This window comes from Tyto alba, unplaced genomic scaffold, assembly GCF_018691265.1.
Source record: "Tyto alba isolate M040663 unplaced genomic scaffold, T.alba_DEE_v4.0 Super-Scaffold_14, whole genome shotgun sequence".
NCBI lineage: Eukaryota > Metazoa > Chordata > Aves > Strigiformes > Tytonidae > Tyto > Tyto alba.
This window is the reverse complement of record NW_024881276.1, coordinates 18,151,328-18,165,947: the sequence shown is the minus strand read 5'-3', so window position 1 is coordinate 18,165,947 and position 14,620 is coordinate 18,151,328. Positions and strand designations below refer to the sequence as shown.

The window sequence follows — 14,620 nt, the reverse complement described above, 5'->3', positions numbered from 1 at the left end:
GTGAAGGGGAGGGAAAGGGGATAAAATAATGCGTTGCTTTCAGAGGATGCTGGGGTATTTGGCATCCAGATGAATGAAGGAAAATGCCATCAGTGCCTGACAGGTGTCTGTAAGAGCAAATAAATAATAGCTTTCTTACACTATGAAATTAATCAAATGTGCAAAGCTCTCTTAAAATTTTATCTGGCCTGGAAGCTTATCTTCCATTTATGGATATTTGGCACATGTCCAGAGGGAGACACCATAATGAAGAAGAGATTGTAGAAAAGGACTTGAGCAAATTGTCAGAGAAACAAACATTTTTAAGAAAATAAAAATCAGTGCACATCCCAAAGCTCTATTAGCTTGTTATGCAGATACTGAGATTTCTTGACTTTCACAACAGGAGCACACTCATTTCCTCCCACACTGTCAGTTCTGGGTTACTCCCACAAACATCCCCCAAACTGCAGTTTACCCGCTCTCTACCCATCACTTCTCATTAAGAAGACCAAAATATTATAAGCTGTACTTTTCTCATTGTGACAATCAGGATGAACAAACCCCACACATCCATCATATCAGCCAATACCATTCAGCTACCATAAAAATACCTAAAGCTAATTAATTACATAGACTATAAGGTCTGTTTTCCAGGTTACCAGTTACATTGCTGCCAGGGTAAATCAAACCTGTGACTATGTGACAAAGTGCTGCAACCAGTAACTCCATCCCAACTCCTCTGCTTCTTCTAGAAGAGACTAGCAGAGAGCTTGGCCTAAATATGTTGTAGAGCTACAACACCACTCCTATCTCTTTCTAAAACCAGAAAGGGCTTTTCCATTATTGAAAACATAAGTATGATTAAGATGCTTACTTCATTTATTTTAAAGATGTCCAGTTGTAAACATAGTGGGGTTTTTTTAAACTTCCCTGGCAGCCATAGCACACACAGTATTTGCAACTCCTCAAATATAGAATCATACATAAAAAATAAAACTAATTTATTTAGTCAGTAAAGTGAATAAATTGTTTTTAATACTTCCAGGTCTGATTTAAATATTAATTTTGTATAAATAAAGTTTATTCTGAAAACAATGATATTTGTTGGTATTCATGTCATTTTTTTCTGCCTGAGTTCTTACTGAAATCATGGTGAAATTAGTAAAGTTTTACTTATTGTTACAAGCTAAACCCAAATGAAATAATATTTCTTAATCCTGAATATATAATTTTAAAGCAAATACAGGTTTTGGAACATTAAAATACATGGGGACTCTGTAATCTACAGCAAAATAATGTTTTGCTCTTACTTTTTTAGAAAATAACACTTTCTATAATACAAAGTGACAAACCCTCTACAATACTGTCTTTTAATTCCCCTTTGGTCTAGAAGTCATCACCGTAAAAACCAGCAGGATTTTCTGCACTTCAGTGCCTATTGCCTCACTTGTCTTACTTGCCTGACAATTGCAAATGATCTTATTTGCAGGATTTTGAAAGGGGGAAAAGAAAAATTAAAAATAAAATCCACAACGACATTAATACTTTTCCAAGAAGTGTTAAAATTAGGGTTTGCTTTTATATTTATAAAAGGGATACAATCAACTCATTCTTAAAATAATAATTAAAAAAAAAACAAACAAACCCAAGAAAGCAAAAACCAAACCATCTCTAATTTCTACACACTCTGTAGTGACTACTGTGAAGCAACCGATACAGATGGGTATATTCTGTTGTTTGACAGGTATCTACCAAGTTACATGTTAGATGATCAGACTGTAGTGTTACCCCGAATGCGGGTCATTGTAAGGGCAGGGAAGCAGCAGTGCACATTACAGGAGTAGAAATTAAACTGGAGCTCTCAGTGAGGGATGGGGTCCTTCTAAGAACAAATATTCTCCAAAATGGGTGAACTGCAGCAGGCATGGCCTCCAGGAATCAGGCTAGGCAGGCCAACAAAATGGATGGTGCTTCTGATATCAACATAGCTTTGTCCAAGCATTCCCATGAGAGGTTAAAAACAGACAAACAAAAAGTCTAAAACTATACTAATGAAGCAAAAAAGTTTCCTATCTATACAGCAGTCTCTTCATTTAAAAAAATGTAAATATACAAATTTCAATGACATATAAAACAAAGTCAAAAATGTGAATGGGAAGAGACATGGGTAAAACAGGAAGACTGATGCTACAAAGAAATTGCAAAAAACATATGTACAAGACCCTGTTTTTCCTCGTATGTTATCGATTGTAATGCATGTTTAACAGCAGCAGTCGAGGATGTAGTTCCAGGCACCGGACTGCAGACTCAGCTCCTACTAAAGGGGGTTGATGGCCCCTTGCATTTCGGTCACCAAATGACACTTGATATACTGGTTTCCCGTGGCAAGAGGGGCAGTATCGCACTGTTTGTATGAGCCTCTTCTGGATTCTGCTCCCTGTTAGTTTTTGTCTGCGGTCGCTGCCCATTTATAAGTGTCATAGGGATGTTGCAGTAGGTATGCTGGTTACCTATTGAGGTAAGCGGCAGGGTGCCGGTAGGAGGTACATCGTATTCATAGCTTCGATAATAGTGTTTCTGGCGCATCTGTGAATGATATGTGTTATGAAAGGTGGAGCGCAGGTCTGGATGGGCAGTGGCAAGAGCAGTGGAGGTGGCAGCAGCCATGGAAATTGCGGAGACTGTCTGCAGTTCCCCAAAGGGCCCCTGCTCACTGACATCTAAAACCTGCTCATGTGTGATGGGTTCAATCCTCTTAAAAGGCATTTCGTACTGTAAACGTTTCCAGAACTTGGAATTCAACTTGTTGCATTTTGGTCCATGCCATTTAATGACAGTGAGGAGCTTGATGGTATGTTTCAGGGCCTCGACCTCCTGGTAGTTCATAACTCCCCGTAGTTCACTGCATTCAATCAGTATCACTTTGATTTCACCCGTGACTAACATGTTTCGAAGCCTTGTTTCCAGTTCAAAGATGCTCCAGCCTCTTCTTACCACATAATTTGGAGTCATGACAATGATCAGTCGCTTGCTTTGGTCTACACATCTTGCCACGTCTTCAATGTAGGCTACAAAATAAAACAATTGCTCAAAAATCAATCTAAGAAAACACTCTGATCCCATAGACTGTGGAGAAACAACAGAGGCAAATCCCTGCTCACATTGATCACTGAAATATGCAAAAACATCACTTGCAAATGTGCCAAGATTGCTTGCTAGGACATGATCCTGGGCAACCTGCTCTAGGTGGCCCTGCTTGAGCCGGGGGGTTGGAGAAGAAGACCTCCAGAGAACCCTTCCAACCTCAACCATTCTGTGTTCCTGAGAAACATCTGTTCCCCCATGTGCTATGGACAGTGAGTGTTTCTTTCTGAGCTGTGGTTTTGTATCAATAACTATATCTTTATTGGAACAAGTATGTCCATTACCATTTTTTTCTTTAAAAAGGCAAAGTCACCCTGGTAAGCAACAGAGCAGCAGCTATGCTCCTCAGGGTCTCAGTCTCAAACCCAAATGACACTCTAAGGTCTACTGTAGGGTTAGAGCTTTCTTTTCCTTTCATGCCTCCACCACACACATTCACAAAAACAGTGTTGTGTCCTGCAAATTAATGTTTAGTTTATTGTAGATTTAAAAAAATATCCATGTGATTGCTTGATGTTGTGCTTTGCCTATGTCAAGCATCTTTTCTTATATTTAATAAAAGATACCGATCTTAGTAGCTGTCTATATGGTTACACTGAAGTTATGAAGAATACTACAGCAACTTATAAAAAATTACTGTATGTAACGTTGGGATATGTGAAAGAAACATGAAAAAGGTCTACTTGTACAAGTTGGATTAAATTCTAATTTTCAGTATCTTAGAACGATCCAGTACCTCCACTGCACATTTATCTGCAGTGGACCCTAACATAATTGACTAATCTGCTCTGCTGTAGATGGTATTACTCAACTGTTGTCTTAGTCCAAACACAACTTTTTTCTTTCCTGTCTGAATTTCTGTAATATATACTTAGAATCATGGATATCTTTCCAGGCAAACTCTAAGGAACAGAAGACAAAGACCTCTGTATTCCTTCCTAGATATGCAAGCTCTCAAAAAATCTGTGAAAAAAATGTTAGTCTCATTCATTTCCTTTACTTATGCATGCCCTTTCTGCATCGTTTCACATTCAATCAAGATAATACAATTACTAAAAAATAATCCTCTTATCTGGGAAATACACTTTAAGTATGTTTGGTGGTTTATCTTCACCACTCTCCAGGACAAGGGAGGAAAGATGACATTCTGAAGGACAATACTAAAACAATCACTGCAATCACTGCATTTGCTGTTTAGGAAGCATACGATCATAAAGACATGACTTACTTCCTGTGGGAATCAAATCTCTGTCTGGTATGAACAACTTATATCCATAATGCTTTTCAAGCATATCTGGTAAGATCTCAAGAGCAAACCTTTCTTCTTCTCCAGTTTCTTGATTCCACTGGTCAGGATCCACTTTGGTATAAGATAGATATGCATCATAGTCTTTGTTATCTAAGGAAAGAGAGGAAGAAAGTAAGTTAGTTTATTCATTATTCTTGAAGATTTCCTAAATAATTCCTCATGAATTATTTCTGGGAGAATTTCCTAGGATTAGGAAATTGTTTAGATAAAATGGCAAGCTTTCACTCAATCAGCAGATATGAATTCATTCACCTTTCCTATTTCACCTAGTAGAGGTAATCCTTATTTACACAGATGAAAAGGAGAAGGGATCCATATCCATAGACTGAAGTCAGACAAACATTTGTGCAAGGCTCTGTATGAAGGAAATCTACTTAACTGTGAGGTGATAGCTATTTGCTGAAAGGAATTTGAATTCTTCTCTAGCTTTAAATGTGAAAATAAAAGCATGGAAATACCTAAGATAATGTGCAATTGTCTCTGCTGCATAGTAAAAACATTTCAGTCTTGCCAGATTTTTCCAATAAATTCAGGGCCTGGAGCTGAAATGTTCTATGCATATGTGTAGCTTACTTGTAAAACTCATTGCCTTTCCAGGTCTGAAATTATTGCCAAGCTTAAATCTTTGCAGCATCATCTCTTCATAATGCAGTTTAAATCTCTTGAATTCTGTGTGCTTAAATTTGCAAATTTAATGTTGCATTAATGTACATTTCATTACTTGACAGTGTGTTATTTCATTTCAATATAAGAAATAAATATGGCTGTTTCTTAAATGTGCTTGGTATGCCTACTTGAAAGACTGAATCAAGAGCCGTCATTAATTTTCATTAGAAGGTCAATAATGCCAAGTGCTCTGGAACTAATTCAGTGGAATAAGAGGTCACGTTTTGACTTTTGTTGTGAAGAAAGCAGAAAAAAATCAATGGCAAGAGTAATGAAATGTTAACATCCTTCTAACTCTCTTGACAACACTATGCACAGGCTATCAAGAACATCAATTGCTTGTAAAAGAAACCTGATTGAATACTTGACTATGTGTCATAACGTTATATTCAATCAATGCTGACTTCAGTTATTTACTGAGTCACTCCTTTTCCCATTTTACACCTTTTTGTACTCTTTTAGCATTATTTGGAAAAGCCTGCCAAATGCAGAATGGGTGCAAAGAGTATAAATTAAATTAATGAAACAATGCTAATCTTGAAGAGTCAACTCTTCCTTCTGAGGAACCATGCATACTATGCTTATTAAAATTTGCAGATAACAAAATTTAAATGATAAAAATACTTTCAAACTTTCTAAACCCATGAAATGACCGTGTGCTCATTCTCTCCCCTGCACAGCTTTTGTGTGATATCATCCACTGGATTGTTATATCCACAGAAAACAAAACGAACAAACAAAAAAAAAAAAACAACAAAAAAGAAAAATAAGAACAAGAGGAGCACTGCCTTCTGTGTTTCACTCTTTTCATTAATTTTTTTTGGAGTATTTGTGAAGCCATGATCCTTAACAATAGACAAGCACATAATACCTCTGACAGTGCCTTGAAATAACACTGAATGGATTAATTATAAGGTAAAGGGAGATCACATAGCAGGTTTTTACTTCTACAATAGGACAGTGTTAACGCAGCAACTGAGTTAACACATGGAAGGATCATGAGATAGGTGAGGAAATTATGACAAATGACAAAATGATGATGCGGTAATGACTTTTTCTATTGTCAACTTAGTAATGGACATAACCATAGTACATGCTCAAGACCAGTGTTGTTCTGTTGAAAGTCTTTGAGTAAAGATGAGAAAGTATCGTATCTCAAAAGGAAAAATAATAAGAAATAATGCAGTATTCCAACTGCTTTAAAGACTCAGGGTATTGTCTGTTATAATGATTTGTACACTCAGAGGGAAAATTTTTCATGCTATGCTACTGTTTTCTTGCATATATAAATATTGTGATAATGCATTTGTTTGAAATATACATTTTTCATACCATGGACGTTTAACATTTCCATTAACTACAACTGCATTATCCTGTATTGCAAGGAACATCTCTTTTCATCCTAGTTCCCTAGTTTTAACAGCATTTGAAGGGCAAAGAATGGCCAGGATCTAGGATATGTCTACACAGATGGTTTCAGGCAATCATGAATTTATTCAAACTCCAGTCCAGCAAGATGTGTAGTCTGATATGGGAAACTGATAGATGCATTAGCACAGTGGCTTCCTTGAGCTATTATACTCCCCATCTGTCAGATTTTTTTAACTTTAATGAAAAATAAAAAGTTCCGTTTACAGTAAAATTACCTTATGTAGTAATTTTGTTATCTGATGGGCTGACATTCTGGCATGAGCAGACAATTTGCAAAATGTGAAATGCCTGGGATACCCATATGCCTTTGTTTTACTTCTATTGTATTTATGTATTAGCCTGCTTTTAGTTAACTAAAATTACTTCGGTTACATTGCCAGATCTGTGAAAGATTTTTAAAACTACATCAGGCAGATAGCAACTCACCCATCAGAAGCTATCTTTTCTGTGATGTGATCAAAGAGCAATGGCATTATTTACTATTTTCTCTAATTATTATGGATAGTCAAAAAATGTAGAATATCAGTTGTAATGAAAAGTGGGAGAAGTCTTAAATTGTTGAAATCTTCCATCTCCATTTAAATGGTCCCATCTTCTCAGTTAAATGGTCCCATCTACTCCTGCTTGTAATGGGTGGGACTGATGCCTACACTCTAAAGAACATTTCAGATCTTTTTTTTTTTTTTTTTTTTTTTTTAAAAACATGCTGTCCCAGTGGATTGAGAGGGACAGACGGGAGCCTGCATACAGCCAGGTAGGTCTTAAGGCTGAGAGAAACCCTTGGAGCTGGGTCTCATATCTTGCCAGTCTCTTGACCATGTCATATGGAAGCAGAAGGCTCTTGGGTTTGCTCTCAAGCCCTTTGTTTTTGGGCTGTTTTCCATGTAAGCCTTCCTTCAAGCAACACATCCAGGGGTTACCAGACTTCCAGCAATCATGCAGGAAGTTCATCACAGATTTTTTCTTTGCTTGACCATTAACTAGAACAGGTATTTTACCTGTAAAAAATATTTGCTGTCAGCACATCTGCTTTTTCCAGGAAAAATACACTTTAACAGAAAATTCCTGATCACAAATCAAGTCATAAAGGACTTGATAGTACTACTTATATTATTATGTAGTATGATAATTACAGATGCGGCTACACAATAAGTTAAAATACTGGGTGGATCAAATATTGAGTGTGAAAAAAAAAAAAGGCAAAAATCCAAACTCAAAGCCAACAAAGCCTATGGCAAACTAAGCGTTTAAATGACAATTTCCCCATTTCCCTTCATCAGCAAACAATTAAGTCTTCTATCCAAGCATCCTCAGAATTAAAATGCAATTGATTGTTGCTTGCACTTTGGCTTTAGATATAGATTATGCCATTTCAAAGATTTGTTTTTGTCAGGCTCCTGTGCATTAGTAATAACCTAGAATATAGTTACTCACTACCTGTTTCCTCCCACACTTAGGAAGAAGAATACCTGTTAATAACCAAAGGCAGGGATGTTGGTAATTTAATCTCAAGATTTTTTTATTTCCAATGGAGATTGAAAGCAATTATCTACACATACTTTTGTGCCTGAAATCACTCTTATTCCATTAACTATTTCAGGATTATTTTTTTAGAAACAGAGTAAATTCATTGTGCACTGCCTCCAGGTATGTTGCAGAGCCGTATTATGTAATGGCTGTCCTTTAGTGAGCAGAGATCAGTCTGACATACAATATCATGCAACAATAATACTTTGAAACATTTTGATGTAATAAGTTCCCTGTTCCCATTCTTTGTGAATGGACAAGTAATCCTCTCCAGTTATGCAGTTTGTAGTTGCTTTCTGCTGCTTACAGGTAGTATACAGCTAGGATGGAGCTCTTCAACTCATCAGCCTCCATTTCTCTAAAGTTTAGTTGTGTCTATTAATTGAAAATATTGAAACAAACCAAAAAAAAAAAAAAAAAACAAAAGCAGACCTTGCATGGACAAATTCAAGCAGACTTGATGCAAATAAATTCTTTGCTATTGTACTGTAGACAACCACGAGAGCACGTGGAAGTTCTAGATAAGTTCATCAATGTGGGATCAAATACAGCCTGTGCTAAAGGTATGATGCATTCCGTCCACAAACGTTTCAGTCAGCCCAAACCCACCAATACTGTAAGACTCTGGTCAAAACAGACTGATGTACAAACTTTGCTATACCATTCCAACTGTTTTATGGAGTTGAAAGCGAGGACACTGAGTAATGGTCATGGAGCTGTGCTCAGCTGCAGGTCTGACAAGATTGTTTGGATCAATCTTACAAGGAAACATTGAGGGTGAAATTCCAGCTTCATTAATAACAAACGGAAACATTACTTCCTTTAGTGGCACAGGATTTTAGCAAAAACACCTGTTGCATCATTGCAACATGCATTCTTTAATGCTGTCCTTTCCTTCTGGTACTCATCCAAACTTAGAATATGTTATCACATTCCCTGTAACTTTCTACAGTGTTAATCCAGCAGAAGTGATACAAACTTCTAGGGGATGAAGTTGCAAATGCTGTTTGTTATTCCAAGGATGTGCTCAGCAGCAGTCACTTAAAGGCTCAATGTGAGCATAAAATGAAACTCAGACTCTATATGCATCTACTTTTTCACATGCAAATGGGATCTTTGGCTAAGTAAATTGCTATCAGACATCTAAGAACTCATCTGTATGCATGCTCTTTTAACAGCTACACATGAAGAAATGGTAAGCTGGTGCCTATAGAGGATAGATAAAGCCTTCTCTTTTGCAGGGACCAGCAAACAGATTAAACTTTGAATTTGTGTTATATATGTATATGTTTCCTAATGATTTCCATGTTGCACTCCAAGAAGCCAGCAGCTCGGGCTTTTAAATGTTTATTAAACCTTAAACATTGGAGATACTTCTGCTAATAAGGGACAGAAGAAATATATATATATATATGCATGAAAAACTTAAAATAAAAAAAAAAAAAAAAAAACAAACAAAACAAATGCCTTCATAGAGTCATTTTTTTCTTATCAGTCATGTTTAAGCAGATGACAAACTGATTTTCAGCTGGCATGGTACAGTTTAGCACAAGACAGATCAGTAGATCGCAATGAAGCGAAATCCCACAATGTCGTATTTCATAGTGAATCTTACCCTAACGAAGCTGTAAGACCTAGACACCAGGGTCAACCCGTACCTTTCTACATCCTGAGTTCCTCCAGAGTAATTAGCAGTGCCTTTAGAAACATCCAGGGCACTGAAGGCAGCTGGCCACGCGCAGCTGCTCCGCAGCGAGGTGTAGCCTGCAACACCTCTGGCTTCAGCAGATCTTCTATTTCTAGATCAATAGGCTGATCCGCCTCCTTCGACAGAGCACGTGCCAGCCTAGTAAAGACTCAGATAATCATTACTGGAGTCTAGGACCAATGTACTGATTTAGCTTGGAGTTTCAGGATTTCAAGTGGAGTTCTTAGAAATCACAGGCCAGATCCCCCCAGTGCTGAAGGGAGATAGAGTCAAGCCAAAGCAGGATGCTTTCCTCTTTAAAAATGTGCTGTGTTCAGGAAAGGTTGCAAAGTACTGGGCTTTCAAAATTTCCCAGAGACTGTAGTTGCTTCAAAATGGTAATGACTATGGCACATCATATTCTGTATTTGTTTCACTATTTTTGGGGCCACATTTAATATATGTATTACAATACTATTAATCACCCTTAACATAATGAAAAATGTAATTTAAATGCTTAGTTCAGTAAAACGCTCAAATCCTAAGTCTTTCAAAAAGCTCATACTTTTCCTCACACTATTTACTGTTGCTTATGAAGCTCACCTTAACATTTTCTTTTATTTTTAAATGTCAAGCTCTTTTAATGTTAATATAAATGAAGAATTACCAACACTAGGTTTTTCTGTGGCAAAGTATTTGCTAAGTGTAACACTCCTAATGATAGTTCATATCCTTGTGCAGAGTGGCTAATGGTGGATTGGAAGGAGGTTTTGTAAATGCAACACAGGGGAAGAGATTAAAGAAATGTAATAAATTTTAAATAGGTTCTGGAGTATTCTCAGCACACCATAGCCCAGAAAAAAAAAGGGTCTTTGTCCCTAGTAGGCACATTTATAAAAATATTAAAGCAATGGACATGCATTTCTTTTTCCTCTTCCCCCTCTCCTTTTTTGTTTGTTTTTTTTTTTTTTTTTTTTCATTAAGCCATAATGAATTCTGGAAGTATAAATAACATGAACAAATAAAAGAAATACCAATTTTAAGGTTGATTTTATAAGAACATTTATGAAAACTTAAGAGCATTTATGAAATGTTGCATTTGACATTTCTTGAAAAATAGGAGTGATTACTGGCAGACAAAAATTCAGCCAAAAAAATAATACAATGACATGATTTCAAGAGTAAAATAGCTCTCTGTAGCCTATATTTTCCTGGTTTTCTATAATTAGGGCTAATATTTGTCATTGATAGATACATAAGATAGATTATCACATTTAAAGTGAATAACTTATTATTAGTTATTCTTTTCTCTTATATTTAGTCTGATTTTGTACTTCTAGCTAAATGAAGAGTGCATCTCAAATGTTTCTCACTCATTCTCATTAACATGGAAGTTTAAATTTATTACTAAAACATTATACTTTCAATATAAGAAAACATAATGAAGTAGTAAACTTAGAAGTTGTTCTTGACAGATATGAAAACTCAGAAGTCCTTATCATTGAGTTAAGTATTTTGAAAACTGAAGCTAAGACAGCCTTGATCTAGGCAAAAGCAACAAAACTTTAAGAAAATTATTATAAATATAAGTAAAACTGAAGGGAAAAATGGCTTGGAAACAGACTTTCAATCTAAGATTCTTGAAATCAGATCCTAATATGCTGTGTTCATCTCACCTATCTCAGAAATGTGCAATGTGCTTTATCCTTTAACAAAAAGAACTTCAAAGCTTAGAGTCATCTGATAGAGCTACTGGTTGAGGAATGGGAGATATCTCAATTTTCATTAATTTATATGTGGTAGTCTTTTTTTTTTTTTTTTTCTACTTTACATCTGGACTTTCCAATCTATAACAAAGTTTTAGTTTGGAACCTAAATATGTTCTTGGTGATACTGTTATTCGATTTTTTAATATATATATTACTCGTGTACTTTAGATGTTATAAAACAGGAAGAGGGAAAAAAAACAGTTTTTCTTTGGATTAGTAAGTTTCAAGGACAGAATCTAGAAAATCCCATATATATTGGTGACATAAATTGAGACTTAATTGTTTGAATTGCATTTCAGATATGAATAAATAACATTAAAAAAGAAGAGTTAAGAGAAGCAGTTCTTCAAGAGTAAAATTGTAATTAAATAAGAGGAACTCCCCTTTTTGTAGCCAGTAATATTTAGAAAGATGAAAACTGCATTTTTCTAAAAGTGATTTTAATAGAATTTTAAATTGATATTCATAGAGGAGGATTTCTTATTGCCACAATTTGTCAATAGCCAATAAGAATAAATATGCAGTGGTGAAGCTGCTATTGCAAACTTATTCTATGGGTCCCCAGGGAAGATTCTGTAATTGCAAAGTCACTAACTTCAGCGGTAATTTCAGTCTAGCTATACCTTCATAGCATAATCATTAACACAAGTGCTTTGGCAGTGCATCAACCATTGCTAAAAGTTATATTTGAAAGTTAGCAGCTAAGCCACACTGAAACATTATGAATCTCAAAGCTTTGCCTTTCCTTGCTGCTTAAGAGGTTTACTGAGATGAAACCCAGGAAACCACCAAGAAGTATATCTTACCTGCTCTTGTCTTGTATAGGTAATAAGATATTATCTGGATCAATCCCATAGGTCTGTTCATGAACCCTGCTAGTCTTTTGCAGCTAAATAATAGGAAGGACAAAAATCATGATTGTCTAAGGGCTCCCAGGTGCAACAGAGACTTCAAGGCAGAAACTGTTTCATCTGTCTCCTAATCTGAGCATTGATTTGCTTCCCCTCAGCAAGCAGTAGAAACTCATCTCTTAAGAAAGTACAACCAGCACATCCAAGAAACAGCCACTATAGATGTAATGTATTAAATTAAAACAAGATTTCCTGAATTTAGAGAGCTCAGCAGTGACACATTTTAATCACACTAGGAGCACTTTGTTTTATTTCAGTAGGGAGAGGGAAGCGGCAACATGCAGAACTGAAAGTGAAATCTAGGGGAAGTCCCCAGCCCTGGCTCCCAGGTGCCTTCCCTGTCTGAATGCCAGTTGCACAGAGCCTGGGTTTTCCATCAATTCACCAAGGGTTCCTTGGCAAGGAAAGCTGAGAATAAGAGCTTTTGTCCAACAGTGTAGAAACAGCTGATGGGACCTAAAGGCACCAAGGGTCACCGTGAAGCTCATCATATCAGCTGCTAAGCAAAGCTCTTGCTTTCCAGTTATCAGCTGCCTACAGGTACTTTTTTACTGTAGAGTCTAAAACTTGACTTCTCGTCAGCCTAGTTGTGAGAAAGGATATTTATGTAAATTTAATTAGAAAACTATTTACAGCACATTTGTTCAGACTTCCTCTTCAATTGCTACTTTTTTATTCTTATAATTTTTAATTCCAGCCTTTTCATGTAGAATGTCTTCTTTTTTTATGATAGTGTTCACCCATTGCTTATTAATTCCTTCAAATGAAAACTTCCACCAATTTAAATGGTTACTAATATACCCAGGTAATGGCAGGGGCTGGTGCCTGCAGACTGTTTCTACTGCTAACTGTACCATATGCTCTTTCTTCTAAAACTGGAATGTAAATACATATATAAATTCATGATTTTTGAGTAATTTTGCCTATCTGACCATGTCCAATGGTTTTTAGCCTGTTAAATCTGGCATACAGATATCTGCACATCCTCTGGAAACTCTCAGATCTTGAATTGGCAAGAAAAACTTGAAAATAGCTGTTTTAGTGACTTTGAGCCTCCTGTTCACCTTAAGGCAGCATCATAAATGGTGCTGCTTTGAGAAGTGGTCTGACTCTCTTTTCCACTCTTGCTGTGTCTGCTGTGGCTGTCATGCTTGGGAACTGATCCTTTCACGGTTTGATGAGTAGGAGCAGTCTCACAAAGGAGAAAGTTGGCCCAGGTAAAATCTTGGGAAAATCTGCAAAGATTTTAGGGGACCTGGAAGCTAGCTCATATGTAGGTAAAGAGCAGATTTCTATACAGCAATAATATCTCTTCTGGCACAAATGGCCTTTTAAGGTCACAGAGTGCAAGGTTAAAAGAAGTTGAGGCATGTACTGATTGCAGGTACTTGTAAATGTTTACTTGCATTTTTACTCTTCTCTCTTAAAGTACGGTATTTAGTTTTTTCATCAAGTCATTTAAAAACTGGGAAATGCAGCAAGAGAAGATCCTTGGAAAATAAAAATACATACACAGTAACTGCTAAAACACTCCTCAGAGGATGAATGTGGTATAAAATTTCTTGTGTTGGAGCTCAGTGTACGGCAACATAAAAGAAAACATCACTTCTGAAGTGGCTTTCACTAATAATGTGTTAGTCCTTAAAGTGCACTTTATGGACAAGGCTTTTTAAAACAACCTTTTAAGTTTAAAGCTGCAAACCTAAAAAGGTTGCCTGACATTTAACAATGATCAATCCTCAGAAGTTTCCAGTAAAGTATTTATTTCTGAAAATTTTGTTGTTTTCAGAATAATACTGGACATTTAACTGTTTGAACATCACTTCAAGATACCATTTTCGTTGTGTATGTGGAGAGATCTTGAACTGAAATTCTCCAAACAGATTTGAGAGTTTCTGACCACCAAGCTGGTAGGGGTGAGTTATATCTCTGAAATAGAAGGTCAGGCCAATCACCTGCAGCGGAGAAAGCTACTGCTTTGCCAAAGGTCAGAGTGTTTTTTTTGTCCCTGTGCTCCAGCTCCCAGGGGGATCAGTCAGACATTGACAGTGCCGTCCCCTGACTAAACACTGGCATGTCACGTTGCTCCACACCAAAGGACACAACACGGTGTCCATCATGCAGTCTTCTGGTGTGGCAGCCACTCCCAGGTGACTGGAAAGCACAGGCACAGATTGGGAAGAAAAGTGGTAAA

At 36.6% G+C, this 14,620-nt stretch overlaps 1 protein-coding gene across 1 annotated transcript in view; it reads right to left on the bottom strand.

The window, feature by feature from the left end:
- Positions 1-1,039: 1,039 nt before the first annotated feature.
- Positions 1,040-14,620, bottom strand: part of IL1RAPL1 (interleukin 1 receptor accessory protein like 1) — a 348,244-nt gene continuing 334,663 nt past the window's right edge. The window contains exons 9-10 of the mRNA XM_033010049.2: positions 4,355-4,525; positions 1,040-3,050 (exon numbers count right to left, since the gene is read on the bottom strand). Of these exons, the coding sequence (XP_032865940.1) occupies positions 2,332-3,050; positions 4,355-4,525 (890 nt within the window). The 3' untranslated portion in view covers positions 1,040-2,331. The remainder of the gene's footprint in view (positions 3,051-4,354; positions 4,526-14,620) is intronic.